General features: G+C 40.0%; 1 protein-coding gene across 1 annotated transcript; it reads left to right on the top strand.

Annotated features, from left to right (window-relative positions):
- The first annotated feature begins 898 nt into the window (after window positions 1–898).
- LOC120100095 (uncharacterized) lies at window positions 899–13,538 on the top strand. The gene is made up of 3 exons (XM_063276779.1): window positions 899–2,204; window positions 2,871–3,093; window positions 12,781–13,538. Exons 1-3 carry the CDS (start codon window positions 1,961–1,963, stop codon window positions 12,800–12,802), a joined length of 489 nt encoding a protein of 162 aa, XP_063132849.1. The 5' UTR covers window positions 899–1,960; the 3' UTR covers window positions 12,803–13,538.
- Window positions 13,539–14,306: the final 768 nt, after the last annotated feature.

Genomic DNA, 14,306 nt, shown 5'->3' with positions numbered 1-14,306 from the left:
CCAGGCATGCAGGGATGGTTTAGTATACGGAAAACCATCAACGTGATCCATTATATAAACAAACTGAAAGAACAAAACCACATGATCATTTCATTAGACGCTGAGAAAGCATTTGACAAAATTCAACACCCCTTCATGATAAAAGTCCTGGAAAGAATAGGAATTCAAGGCCCATACCTGAACATAGTAAAAGCCATATACAGCAAACCACTTGCTAACATTAAACTAAATGGAGAGAAACTTGAAGCAATCCGACTAAAATCAGGGACTAGACAAGGCTGCCCACTCTCTCCCTACTTATTATATAGTTCTTGAAGTTCTAGCCAGAGCAATCAGACAACAAAAGGAGGTCAAGGGGATACAGATCGGAAAAGAAAAAGTCAAAATATCACTATTTGCAGATGATATGATAGTATATTTAAGTGATCCCAAAAGTTCCACCAGAGAACTACTAAAGCTGATAAACAACTTCAGCAAAGTGGCTGGGTATAAAATTAACTCAAATAAATCAGTTGCCTTCCTCTATACAAAAGAGAAACAAGCCGAGAAAGAAATTAGGGAAACGACACCCTTCATAATAGACCCAAATAATATAAAGTACCTCGGTGTGACTTTAACAAAGCAAGTAAAAGATCTGTACAATAAGAACTTCAAGACACTGAAGAAGGAAATTGAAGAAGACCTCAGAAGATGGAAAGATCTCCCATGCTCATGGATTGGCAGGATTAATATACAAAAAATGGCCATTTTACCAAAAGCAATCTACAGATTCAATGCAATCCCCATCAAAATACCAATCCAATTCTTCAAAGAGTTAGACAGAACAATTTGCAAATTCATCTGGAATAACAAAAAACCCAGGATAGCTAAAGCTATCCTCAACAATAAAAGGACTTCAGGGGGAATCACTATCCCTGAACTCAAGCAGTATTACAGAGCAATAGTGATAAAAACTGCATGGTATTGGTACAGAGACAGACAGATAGACGAATGGAATAGATTTGAAGACCCAGAAATGAACCCACACACCTTTGGTCACTCCAGGAGTCTTCCTGAACACCTATATTAAGTTTTACCATGTTCTATGATCTCTCCCTCCCCCTATGTTTTGAGCCAGATTTTAAGTCTAATCACATGAACATGAATACTATCTGGTACATTTTATACTTCAACACTTTATAAAAGTCAATAAAAGTACTTGTGAGATAAATCCTCCTGCTGACATTATGTGTATCTGAGTATCCTACCAACCTAAGACAGTCAAAGATGGTGCAGAATTGAGGATCCAAAGCCGGTGGACCTCTTGATTAGAGGCTTCTCTTTCTAACCTTTGCCTTTCAAAGGGATTCTGATTGTCACAGAATTATGAGTCTTATGGCTCACTGCTCCCATTTTGAACTTACCACCATGTTTCTCTTATAGATACACACTCTCTTAGTTGCAAACTAAATATCAAGACTCCTACTACACATGAATTGCCCTGGTATAAAGGAGAGTGCTCAGAGGATGAAGTGCCTTTCCTTGTATTTGATAATATAAACAAGGCCACACCTTTGAATGACATAGAAAAGAAGGTAAATTACACTATTCCAAGTACAGAATTCACACAAAGCCTGAAAAACATTTCAGAAGAGTTGCAGAAACAGCTATATAACATGGAACCAGAGAACAGAGGTAAGTATGGGGCACTATGAAATGATAAAGGCTATTAATAAGCTCCAGGAAGGGTGTAGCACATATAAGAAGTGAGCTGTGGATGCGTAAAAGAGCTGAACATTGATCAAAGCTGTAAGTACATGGTACTTAATGTTAAGAAACAGCAAGCCAAGAAAGTAAAGAATATAGGTCTCTAAATATGCAGAGAAAGACTTGATCATTGAAGGGGTTGATGGCTATATAAAAGGGAAGAAGATGATGATTATGTTTGCCATTTGCAGGACATCGAACCTTGAAGGCCATTATGATGTCTCTATATAATCAAGGCCAACTCAGTAAAGCATTCTGGGAAATCACCTGTGGTGAAAAGCATCACTTCATGTTCGATTCAAATAGCATTACTTGGATTATGCCTCCAACTGAGGACAGAGGCACCATAGAAAAATGGAAGACTAACAGAGAATTAGAACAAGGTCTCTGGAAGTTCTCCATGGGAGATTCCCCTCACTGGTTCAAGAACTTCTTTAAAAACTGCAAGGAAATGCCAAGTAAGTAGGTACATTTCCACAAGGAAACATGCAGAGAACAGGCAGTTTTCTTGAAAAGTTTGATGACTTCCCTATGTGGATGTCACATGTGCATAATGGAAAATCTGAAAAACTGAATACTAATTTGTTGGTGGTATTTCTGTCTGTGGATCCAGTGATGAGCACAAAGATTTCTCTTTGCCATCTTAACCCCCAATGTTTTTCATTCCCTATTAACCAGTGATCCAGGCTCTACATGGCCTGCCAGTGAGCTCCTCGTCTGTGTGCATCATTGTATACTTCCAGCCTTTTCTTGCTCCACTGTAGCTGCCCTTCTACCAGCCCTAACATCACTTTTGAAGGCTTTATTATCTTTTTTGGCTCAATTAAACACAAAAAAATTGTGACACAGTACAATTATGTCACATTGTCTGATGTTTCAGTAGACATTTGCTTTCTTTGATAGTGAAACAAACTCTGAAAGACTGAGTATTAATTTGTTGGTGGTTTTTTGTCTGTGGAGCCAAACTCTGTAAGGACATCTTACACACACATTCTACTCATCTTTCTAGCCAGGGTCTGGGAAAATAGTTATCACACATGAGTTCCTTGTGCTACCCAGAGAGAAGTTGCTGATGGAGGTGTAATGTCAGCATCATTTATATTTTTTTCTGATTTTTTTTACAGGATCAACAGTAAAGGTCCCAGATACCACCCAGCCTACATTTGCCACCCAGATTCCACCTACAGGGAATAGCATCCAAGTCATGGCTTACCCCCAGATTCCATCTATAGAAATAAGCACCCAGCCTACATTTACCACCCATGGTCAAAGTATTATGTTTTGGGTGACTGTAGTTCTAGCAATCTTCACTGCATTGCCTAGGGTTGCTACAATAGTGAAAAAAAGGTAAGAAAAGGGCTGGGCTCATTCTTCTTGGTTTATTAATCAGGTAAGGACATAGGAGCCCATTTCCAATGGTCTAATCCAAGCCACTCTCTATCACAGTCTATTTGTTGCAGTTTAGTGGAATTTAATTACCTATGTGACCACATTTCTTTTTGTGTGTTGTCACTGATGGCCACAAACTACAGCCAAATATGCTAACTCACTAAGTACCACAAAAGGGAGATTGAAGTGAAATATTAATTACTGTGTCTTGGGTACTTGGACAGCAAAAGGGATGCAGTATGATAATATCTATCTATAAGACCACCTCATATACAGATCTGTTAATTCTTTTTCTCCAGCAAAATTCTCATATTTTTGAACCAGTTAATGTCACAGCAGAAGCAGGAGAAATTGCCAGAAGTTGTGATTTGCTATCACATAGCATTGTGACCACAAGAACACAGATCCACAGTTTTGCTCAACAATAGGGACTTTGAGTGGACTTGTAAGATAATGCTTTATCAAGTAATTTCTCAATGCAGCTCATCAACTTTGTCGTCAGATGTTTAGAGTTCAGTTTTCCTTTACCTAATGGACACATGAGTAAACACAAGTAGAAGCAATTTTCAAAATTTTGTCTTTTGGAGGCTGGAGTAGTGGCACATCTGTTAGGAATACTGACTGCTCTAGCAAAAGACCCACATTCAATGCCCAGCATCTACATGGTAGCTCACAACCACATGTAACTCCATTGCTACAAATCAACAACCTTTCCTGGCTTCTATGTATTCTGTACACACATGTTGCATGGTTGTACACTCAGGCATTTGAACATACATACAAAATATAATCTTTTAAAAGGCATTTAGATTTTTGACATTGGGATTGATGTCTGACACTGGACATTCAGGACTTGTAGCAACTATGTTCCTTTTTTAAAAAATTAGTGATATGTTTCATTTAACCAACTACCTCTAAAATGTTACATCAACATGGAACCAATATAAAGCATGAAGGAGATATTTTAGATCCTTTTCCCTCTTCAGGATCAGCTCTTTAAATAATAATGGAATTAGATTAAACTCAGGTCAAATGTTGACAAGCCCTCTTACAAAAATGCCATCTTGGTATCCTATACTTTATATAAAATAATTTAGCTTATTCTTTGAGATGGTCATGCGAATATATAATATATTTTCATCATATTTGTTACTCATTCATGCTCTCTTTCTCTCAATTCTACTCTGAAATGTCCCCTTCCTACTTTATGCCTCTTCTTCTTTTGTTTTTGATTTGAAATTTTTTTAAGATTTTTTTTAATTAACTTGAGTATTTCTTATTTACATTTCAAGTGTTATTCCCTTTCCCTGTTTCCGGGCAAACATCCCCCTAATCCCTCCCCCTCCCTTTCTTGATAGATGTTCCCCTCCCCATCCTCCCCCAATTGCTGCCCTACCCCCAACAATCTAGTTCACTGGGGGTTCAGTCTTAGCAGGACCCAGGGCTTCCCCTTCCACTGGTGCTCTTACTAGGATATTCATTGCTACCTATGGGGTCAGAGTCCAGGGTCAGTCCATGTATAGTCTTTAGGTAGTGGCTTAGTCCCTGGAAGCTCTGGTTGCTTGGCATTGTTGTACATATGGGGTCTCGAGCCCCTTCAAGCTCTTCTAGTTCTTTCTCTGATTCCTTCAACGGGGGTCCTATTCTCAGTTCAGTGGTTAGCTGCTGGCATTCGCCTATGTATTTGCTGTATTCTGGCTGTGTCTCTCAGGAGAGATCTACATCCAGCTCCTGTCGGCCTGCACTTCTTTGCTTCATCCATCTTGTCTAATTGGGTGGCTGTATATGTATGGGCCACATGTGGGGCAGGCTCTGAATGGGTGTTCCTTCTATGTCTGTTTTAATCTTTGCCTCTCTATTCCCTGTCAAGGGTATTCTTGTTGCCCTTTTAAAGAAGGAGTGAAGCATTCACATTTTGATCATCCATTTTGAGTTTCATTTGTTCTAGGCATCTAGGGTAATTCAAGCATTTGGGCTAATAGCCACTTATCAATGAGTGCATACCATGTGTGTTTTTCTGTGATTGGGTTACCTCACTCAGGATGATATTTTCCAGTTCCAACCATTTGCCTACGAATTTCATAAACTCGTTGTTTTTGATAGCTGAGTAATATTCCATTGTGTAGATGTACCATATTTTCTGTATCCATTCCTCTGTTGAAGGGCATCTGGGTTCTTTCCAGCTTCTGGCTGTTATAAATAAGGCTGCGATGAACATAGTGGAGCACGTGTCCTTTTTATATGTTGGGGCATCTTTTGGGTATATGCCCAAGAGAGGTATAGCTGGAACCTCAGGCAGTTCAATGTCCAATTTTCTGAGGAACCTCCAGACTGATTTTCAGAATGGTTTTACCAGTCTGCAATCCCACCAACAATGGAGGAGTGTTCCTCTTTCTCCACATCCTCGCCAGCAACTGCTGTCACCTGAGTTTTTTAACTTAGCCATTCTCACTGGTGTGAGGTGAAATCTCAGGGTTGTTTTGATTTGCATTTCCCTTATGACTAAAGATGTTGAACATTTCTCTAGGTGTTTCTCAGCCATTCGGCATTCCTCAGCTGTGAATTCTTTCTTTATCTCTGAACCCCATTTTTAATAGGGTTATTTTTCTCCCTGCGGTCTAACTTCTTGAGTTCTTTGTATATTTTGGATATAGGCCTCTATCTGTTGTAGGATTGGTAAAGATCCTTTCCCAATCTGTTGGTTGCCGTTTTGTCCTAACCACAGTGTCCTTTGCCTTACAGAAGCTTTGCAGTTTTATGAGATCTCATTTGTCGATTCTTGATCTTAGAGCATAAGCCATTGGTATTTTGTTCAGGAAATTTTTTCCAGTGCCCATGTGTTCGAGATGCTGCCCTAGTTTTTCTTCTATTAGTTTGAGTGTATCGGGTTTGATGGGGAGGTCCTTGATCCACTTGGACTTAAGCTTTGTACAGGGTGATAAGCATGGATCAATCTGCATTCTTCTATATGTTGACCTCCAGTTGAACCAGCACCATTTGCTGAAAATGCTACCTTTTTTCCATTGGATGGTTTTGGCTCCTTCGTCAAAAATCAAGTGACCATAGGTGTGTGGGTTTATTTCTGGGTCTTCAATTCTGTTCCATTGGTCTATCTGTCTGTCTCTGTACCAATACCATGCAGTTTTTATCACTATTGCTCTGTAATACTGCTTGAGTTCAGGGATAGTGATTCCCCCTGAAGTCCTTTTATTGTTGAGGATAGTTTTAGCTATCCTGGGTTTTTTGTTATTCCAGATGAATTTGCAAATTGTTCTGTCTAACTCTTTGAAGAAATGAATTGGTATTTTGATGGGGATTTCATTGAATCTGTAGATCGCTTTTGGTAAAATGGCCATTTTTATTATATTAATCCTGCCAATCCATGAGCATGGGAGATCTTTCCATCTTCTGAGGTCTTCTAAAATTTCTTTCTTCAGAGGCTTGAAGTTCTTATTGTACAGATCTTTTACTTGCTTGGTTAAAGTCACACCGAGGTACTTTATATTATTTGGGTCTATTATGAAGGGTGTCGTTTCCCTAATTTCTTTCTCGGCTTGTTTCTCTTTAGTGTAGAGGAAGGCTACTTACTGATTTATTTGAGTTAATTTTATACCCAGCCACTTTGCTGAAGTTGTTTATCAGCTTTAGTAGTTCTCTAGTGGAACGTTTGGGATCACTTAAATATACTATCATATCATCTGCAAATAGTGATATTTTGACTTCTTCTTTTCCGATCTGTATCCCTTTGACCTCCTTTTGTTGTCTGATTGCTGTGGCTAGAACTTCAAGAACTATATTGAATAAGTAGGGAGAGAGTGGGCAGCCTTGTCTAGTCCCTGATTTTAGTGGGATTGCTTCAAGTTTCTCTCTATTTAGTTTAATGTTAGCAAGTGGTTTGCTGTATATGGCTTTTACTATGTTTAGGTATGGGCCTTGAATTCCTATTCTTTCCAGGACTTTTATCATGAAGGGGTGTTGAATTTTGTCAAATGCTTTCTCAGCATCTAATGAAATGATCATGTGGTTTTGTTCTTTCAGTTTGTTTATATAATGGATCACGTTGATGGTTTTCCGTATATTAAACCATCCCTGCATGCCTGGGATGAAGCCTACTTGATCATGGTGGATGATTGTTTTGATGTGCTCTTGGATTCTGTTTGCCAGAATTTTATTGAATATTTTTGCGTCGATATTCATAAGGGAAATTGGTCTGAAGTTCTCTTTCTTTGTTGGGTCTTTGTGTGGTTTAGGTATAAGAGTAATTGTGGCTTCATAGAAGGAATTCGGTAGTGCTCCATCTGTTTCAAATTTGTGGAATAGTTTGGATAGTATTGGTATGAGGTCTTCTATGAAGGTCTGATAGAATTCTGCACTAAACCCGTCTGGACCTGGGCTCTTTTTGGTTGGGAGACCTTTAATGACTGCTTCTATTTCCTTAGGAGTTATGGGGTTGTTTAAATGGTTTATCTGTTCCTGATTTAACTTTGGTACCTGGTATCTGTCTAGGAAATTGTCCATTTCCTGCAGATTTTCAAGTTTTGTTGAATATAGGCTTTTATAGTAAGATCTGATTATTTTTTGAATTTCCTCTGAATCTGTAGTTTTGTCTCCCTTTTCATTTCTGATTTTGTTAATTTGGACACACTCTCTGTGTCCTCTCGTTAGTCTGGCTAAGGGTTTATCTATCTTGTTGATTTTCTCAAAGAACCATCTTTTGGTTCTGTTGATTCTTTCTATGGTCCTTTTTGTTTCTAGTTGGTTGACTTCAGCTCTGAGTTTGATTATTTCCTGCCTTCTACTCCTCCTGGGTGTATTTGCTTCTTTTTGTTCTAGAGCTTTTACGTGTTCTGTCAAGCTGGTGACATATGCTCTCTCCTGTTTCTTTCTGCAGGCACTCAGAGCTATGAGTTTTCCTCTTAGCACAGCTTTCATTGTGTCCCATAAGTTTGGATATGTTGTACCTTCATTTTCATTAAATTCTAAAAAGTCTTTAATTTCTTTCTTTATTTCTTCCTTGACCAGGTTATCATTGAGTAGAGCATTGTTCAATTTCCATGTATATGTGGACATTCTTCCCTTATTGTTATTGAAGACCAGTTTTAGGCCGTGGTGGTCTGATAGCACGCATGGGATTATTTCTATCTTTCTGCAATTGTTGAGTCCCGTTTTTTGACCAATTATATGGTCAATTTTCTAGAAAGTACCATGAGGAGCTGAGAAGAAGGTATATCCTTTTGCTTTAGGATAGAATGTTCTATAAATATCTGTTAAGTCCAGTTGGCTCATGACTTCTCTTAATCTGTCTAAGTCTCTGTTTAACTTCTGTTTCCATGATCTGTCCATTGATGAGAGTGGGGTGTTGAGATCTCCTACTATTATTGTGTGAGGTTCAATGTGTGTTTTGAGCTTTATTAAGGTTTCTTTTACGTATGTAGTGCCCTTGTATTTGGAGCATAGATATTTAGGATTGAGAGTTCATCTTGGTGGATTTTTCCTTTGATGAATATGAAGTGTCCTTCCTTATCTTTTTTGATGACTTTTAGTTGAAAATTGATTTTATTTGATATTAGAATGGCTACTCCAGCTTGCTTCTTCTGACCATTTGCTTGGAAAGTTGTTTTCCAGCCTTTCACTCTGAGGTAGTGTCTGTCTTTGTCTCTGAGGTGTGTTTCCTGTAGGTAGCAGAATGCCGGGTCCTCGTTGCGTATCCAATTTGTTAATCTATGCCTTTTTATTGTGGAGTTGAGGCCATTGATGTTGAGAGATATTAAGGAATAGTGATTATTGCTTCCTGTTACATTCATATTTGGATATGAGGTTATGTTTGTGTGCTTTTCTTCTCTTTGTTTTGTTGCCAAGACGATTAGTTTCTTGCTTCTTCTAGGATATAGCTTGCCTCCTTATGTTGGGCTTTACCATTTATTATCCTTGTAGTGCTGGATTTGTAGAAAGATATTGTGTAAATTTGGTTTTGTCATGGAATATCTTGGTTTCTCCATCTATGTTAAATGAGAGTTTTGCAGGATACAGTAACCTGGGCTGGCATTTGTGTTCTCTTAGGGTCTGTATGACATCTGTCCAAGATCTTCTGCCTTCATAGTCTCTGGCGAAAAGTCTGGTGTGATTCTGATAGGTCTGCCTTTATATGTTACCTGACCTTTTTCCCTTACTGCTTTTAATATTCTTTCTTTATTTTGTGCGTTTGGTGTTTTGAATATTATGTGACGGGAGGAGTTTCTTTTCTGGTCCAATCTATTTGGAGTTCTGTAGGCTTCTTGTATGCCTATGGGTATCTCTTTCTTTAGGTTAGGGAAGTTTTGTTCTATGATTTTGTTGAAGATATTTACTGGTCCTTTGAGCTGGGAGTCTTCACTCTCGTCTATACCTATTACCTTTAGGTTTGATCTTCTCATTGAGTCCTGGATTTCCTTTATGTTTTGGACCAGTAGCTTTTTCCGTTTTACATTATCTTTCACAGTTGAGTCGATGATTTCTATGGAATCTTCTGCTCCTGAGATTCTCTCTTCCATCTCTTGTAATCTGTTGGTGAAGCTCGTATCTACGGCTCCTTGTCTCTGCTTTTGGTTTTCTATATCCAGGGTTGTTTCCATGTGTTCTTTCTTGATTGCTTCTATTTCCGTTTTTAATTCCTTCAACTGTTTGATTGTGTTTTCCTGGAATTCTTTCAGGGATTTTTGTGACTGCTCTCTATGGGCTTCTACTTGTTTATTTATGTTTTCCTGGAATTCTTTCAGGGATTTTTGTGACTCCTCTCTGTAGGCTTCTACTTGTTTATTAATGTTTTCCTGTGTTTCTCTAAGGGAGGTCTTCATGTCTTTCTTGAAGTCCTCCAGCATCATGATCAAATATGATTTTGAAACTACATCTTGCTTTTCTGGTGTGTTTGGATATTCCGTGTTTGCTTTGGTGGGAGAATTGGGCTCCGATGATGCCATGTAGTCTTGGTTTCTGTTGCTTGGATTCCCGCGTTTGCCTCTCGCCATCAGATTATCTCTAATGTTACTTTGTTCTTCTATTTCTGACAGAGGCTAGATTGTCCTATAAGCCTGTGTGTCAGGGGTGCTGTAGACCTGTTTTCCTGTTTTCTGTCAGCCAATTATGGGAACAGAGTGTTCTGCTTTCAGGCGTGTAGTTTTTCCTCTCTACAGGTCTTCAGCTGTTCCTGTGGGCCTGCATCTTGAGATCACCCGGCAGGTCGCTTGGAGCAGAAAAGTTGGTCTTACCTGTGGTCCCGAGGCTCAAGTTTGCTCTTGGGGTGTTGCCTACGAGCTCTCCGCGGGGGTAGCAACCAGGAAGATCTGCGCCGCCTTTTCTGGGAGCTTCCGTGCACCAGGGTTCCAGATGGCGTTTGGTGTTTTCCTCTGGAATCAGTAATGTGTGCAGAGTGCAGTCTCTTCTGGTTTCCCAGGCATGTCTGCCTCTCTGAAGGTTTAGCTCTCCCTCCCACAGGATTTGGGTGCAGAGAACTGTTTATCTGGTCGGTTCCTTCAGGTTCCGGCGGTGTCTCAGACGCAGGGGACCCGCTGCTGCTGTGCCCTTATCCAAGGGAACCCAGAGGCCGTATACAGTTTCCTCTTGGGCCAGGGATGTGGGCAGGGGTGGGCAGTGTTAGTGGTCTCTTCCGCTCTGCAGTCTCAGGAGTGCCCACCTGTCCAGGCGGTGAGGGCTCTCTCCCACGGGGTTTGGGAGCAGAGAGCTGCTTTGGGCAGGGATCCGTGGGTCTGCTCTATTTCTTATATTTGTTCCGTAGATGTGGGGGAAACGGCTCATGCGGTACAAACACCAGCCCGGGTGTGAGAAATGCTCATTGCTAAGAACAAAGTTGGAAACGACTTTCAAATCTGAATGTATACCTCTCTGCTAGGCTGCCCTTCAATACTTCTTTGGCTCTTATGAGCCTGGGTTCTTCCCAGGTGGAGAGGAGAGCTTACGCAAAAGCTTTAATCGATTTGAATTTTTTATAACACATTAGTGCTGCTAGAATATGCACATTGGTGTAGAGACATCTTCTGGAGTATGAACAACCTATCACTGGCCATACCCCAAAAGAAAAATGACACTCAATCTCTAGCAGTCACCAGGGGCCAATTGTTCCCCAGCTAAATGTCAGGTCTGCTCACCCCTCCCTTATCCATAGTGGAATTTTAACTGGCCTGAGCTTCTGCAGGTAACTGTGAGTTCAAAGTGTAATGTCCATTTTATGTCCAGAGGACATTTTGCCACACTCCTCTCCATCCTCTGGCTCTCAAATTTTATCAGTTCCCTTTATTGAAGTCTTGCCGACTCATGAAGCTGAAGTTAATATCAATGTCTCATGTAGGGTAAGCATCCATAGTTACTTTTTCTCAGCATTGTGAATAATTCTGAGGCATACATTAACTGCTCCCCACTGCAAAAATAGAACCCTTGGAGGAGAGCAGCCAGAGACCATGGTTATAAACATAAATATTTAGAAGTCAGTTTGATTGTGTGACAATTTCTAGGACAATAGAGGGTTTACCACTAGGGCCTATAACAGCTCAGCCATGGGTTTCTGCAGGTTTACAGAACCAAGCATGGATTCCCCTTTTGTGGACCAGGCCTCAGATCCAATGAGAAAGCAATTACCTAAACCATAACAGTCACAGTGTTTATTTATAATTTTACATCACAGAGACTAGATATATAGATTATAGCTATAGACAATAATTGCAAGTTTTTTAGTGGAATTTATTTTAGAAGTTCCAAATCTGGGGCAGGTGAGATGACTCAGCAAGTAGAGGCATTTGCTATCAAAGACTGACAACCTGAGCTCACTCCTGAGGACACACGAATACATGTGGATGGAAAGAACTGACTCTGGGGTGGTGGTAGTACCTACCTTTAATCCCAGCCTTAGAGAGGCAAATCTCTGAATTCAAAGTTTGTCTGGTCTATAGAATGAGTTTTAGGATAGCCAGGACTAAATAGAAAAACTGTCTCTAAATAAAAACAGACAAAAAAATAGAACTACCATGTGACCCAACTATATCATTCCAGGGTTATATACCTGAAATTCTGTAAGTCAACAATCACACATAATATTATTAAAGATTACAGAAGTTTCTGGTATCATCTGAGATGGTCTTGGGCACCTTCCTGTTATCCTAGCACTTGAGAGATGGAAGCAAGAAGATTGCTTGGGTGTGTGTTTAGATATAACACTCACTGAATAACAATAGCAAATCTTATACCTAGAGCCCATCAGTACATTAGTAGCTGCAGGCTTAGGACCGCCCTTAAGACAAAATGATTGAAATAATTAGACTATTCAAGGAGTTGTCATTGTGGAACTGACCTGTAATCTCAGCACTCAGGAGGCCGATGCAGAAGGAACACCAAGTTCAAGGTCACCCTGGGCTTCATAGTCACATCTTGTCAAAAGAACAAACAAAACCATATCAGAAACTAGGTCTAAGGATTTAACTTATTCTCATCTGGATACCTGAAGAGGCCACCTAACCTTGAAATGGTTATGGCCCCTACAAACTTGACCCTGGGTTGTTTGTGTCTCAGGGAACCTGCAAGCAGAGGACTCCTAACCATCTTAAGGCTTCAGCTCCATCCACACTGCTAATGTCTCCTCCTTTAATCACTGTCTGACAGGTCATATGCTGCTTCATGGTAATGTGGATCTGCATCTCATCTGCTGGATCCTGGGTCCTACACCTCACCTCTGCAGTTCACTCAGTCCTGAGGCCTGGTGCAGCCCTGCAGCTCTTCAGTTCTCCACAAACTTCCTTAACCTCTAATCACCTGCATTGAGTCTGTGTGATGAGAATCCCTCTGTCTCTACCTCAAGTCTAGACTCTGTGAACGCTAATGGCAACTCCTTCACTCTTTAAAGACATTCTGTGATCTAAGTACATATGATAACTTTGTGGTGTTCAATGTGATATCAGAGTTTATATTAGTAATTAACACTAGAGTAAAAAACCCATGTTGGCTAGGTACCAGTTGTCAAAGATAATTAGGACTACTTGGCAATTACAGCCAGTGAATTGGATGGAGCTGGTAAATTAAGACAAATATGTGAACGTGTGTTTTCCTGGCAAAGCTCACTGATTCGGAATTTCACATATATATAATATAAAAATTCAGTGAGCAAATAGTCTATTGGCAAAGAAGTTGGAAATACACAAATATTTTTCAAACAAATGAAATGTCTAATGATAGAAAATTCAGCATCCTTCCAAAACCCTGGTCAACAGAGACAAAGTTTGCTCCACTGACCCAATGCCTGCCTCATACTGCAGTGCAACCTCACACCGTTCAGGATGAGATGTGACCAAGGTGTTAGAAACAGCCTCTCAGGAGGAGTGGGTTAGCAAATTTAATTGTAAGACAGAAAATAAAAGCAAACATCAGATCACACATCTATGATTATTACTGTATACGATAGGTATAGATTTATACCATACTTCAAATTTATACTTTTCAAAAGAAAATTAAGGAAATATTAACTTGGGTAAGAAAAATGAGTAATGGACTAAAGAGAAGACAAATCCTCAAATAGTGCTGCCTCTAGGGATGCACAGGATCACAGACCTGAGCAGGAACACATGACAGTAACAGTCCTAGACTAGCTGGCACTGCCATGCCACGAACTACAAGGGGGTATGGCATAGGCATAGCAATGTCACATTCAGTGGCTGAAAATGATATAAACGTTTTAGTGAGGAATGGGAGACAAAGAGACAACTCAGTCATACAGTGCTTGCTCTTGACAAGCATGCGGACCTGAATTCCCGCCTCAGACCCCATGCACACTGTGGGGCCACATGCTTGTAATAACACTGTAGGGAACAGAGAGAGACAAGTGCATCTCTAGGGCTTCCTCCTCAGCCAGAGTAGTTGAGTTGGTCAGTTGCAATAAACACTAGCTCACAATTCAGTGCATTGTGAGTGGTGTCCTGAGGAGTGACATCTGAAGGTCATGTGCAGCCTCCATATATATGAGTATATGAACAAGCATGCACACATGTGTATATATACACAGGAAAAAGATAGACTCTGGACAAAATCACAGCTAGTGACTTCTCCAGAGGCAATATTTCTGATATGGAATGGTGAGTTTTAATACTATTTATAAGATATTACCCAGCCTCATCTTCAGGGCCATTTTTATGTTC

Source organism: Rattus norvegicus, chromosome 1 (assembly GCF_036323735.1).
Source record: "Rattus norvegicus strain BN/NHsdMcwi chromosome 1, GRCr8, whole genome shotgun sequence".
NCBI classification, from domain to species: domain Eukaryota; kingdom Metazoa; phylum Chordata; class Mammalia; order Rodentia; family Muridae; genus Rattus; species Rattus norvegicus.
Note: the sequence above shows the minus strand (reverse complement) of the source record. Positions and strands in the feature narration are given on the sequence as shown.

Coding starts and splice junctions, on each gene's coding strand:
- LOC120100095 (XM_063276779.1), top strand. CDS start 1,961: ATGATGTCTCTATATAATCAAGGCCAACTCAGTAAAGCATTCTGGGAA. Junction 2,205..2,870: donor AAACTGCAAGGAAATGCCAA/GTAAGTAGGTAC, acceptor TTTTTTTTACAG/GATCAACAGTAAAGGTCCCA. Junction 3,094..12,780: donor GCTACAATAGTGAAAAAAAG/GTAAGAAAAGGG, acceptor ACTGTCTGACAG/GTCATATGCTGCTTCATGGT.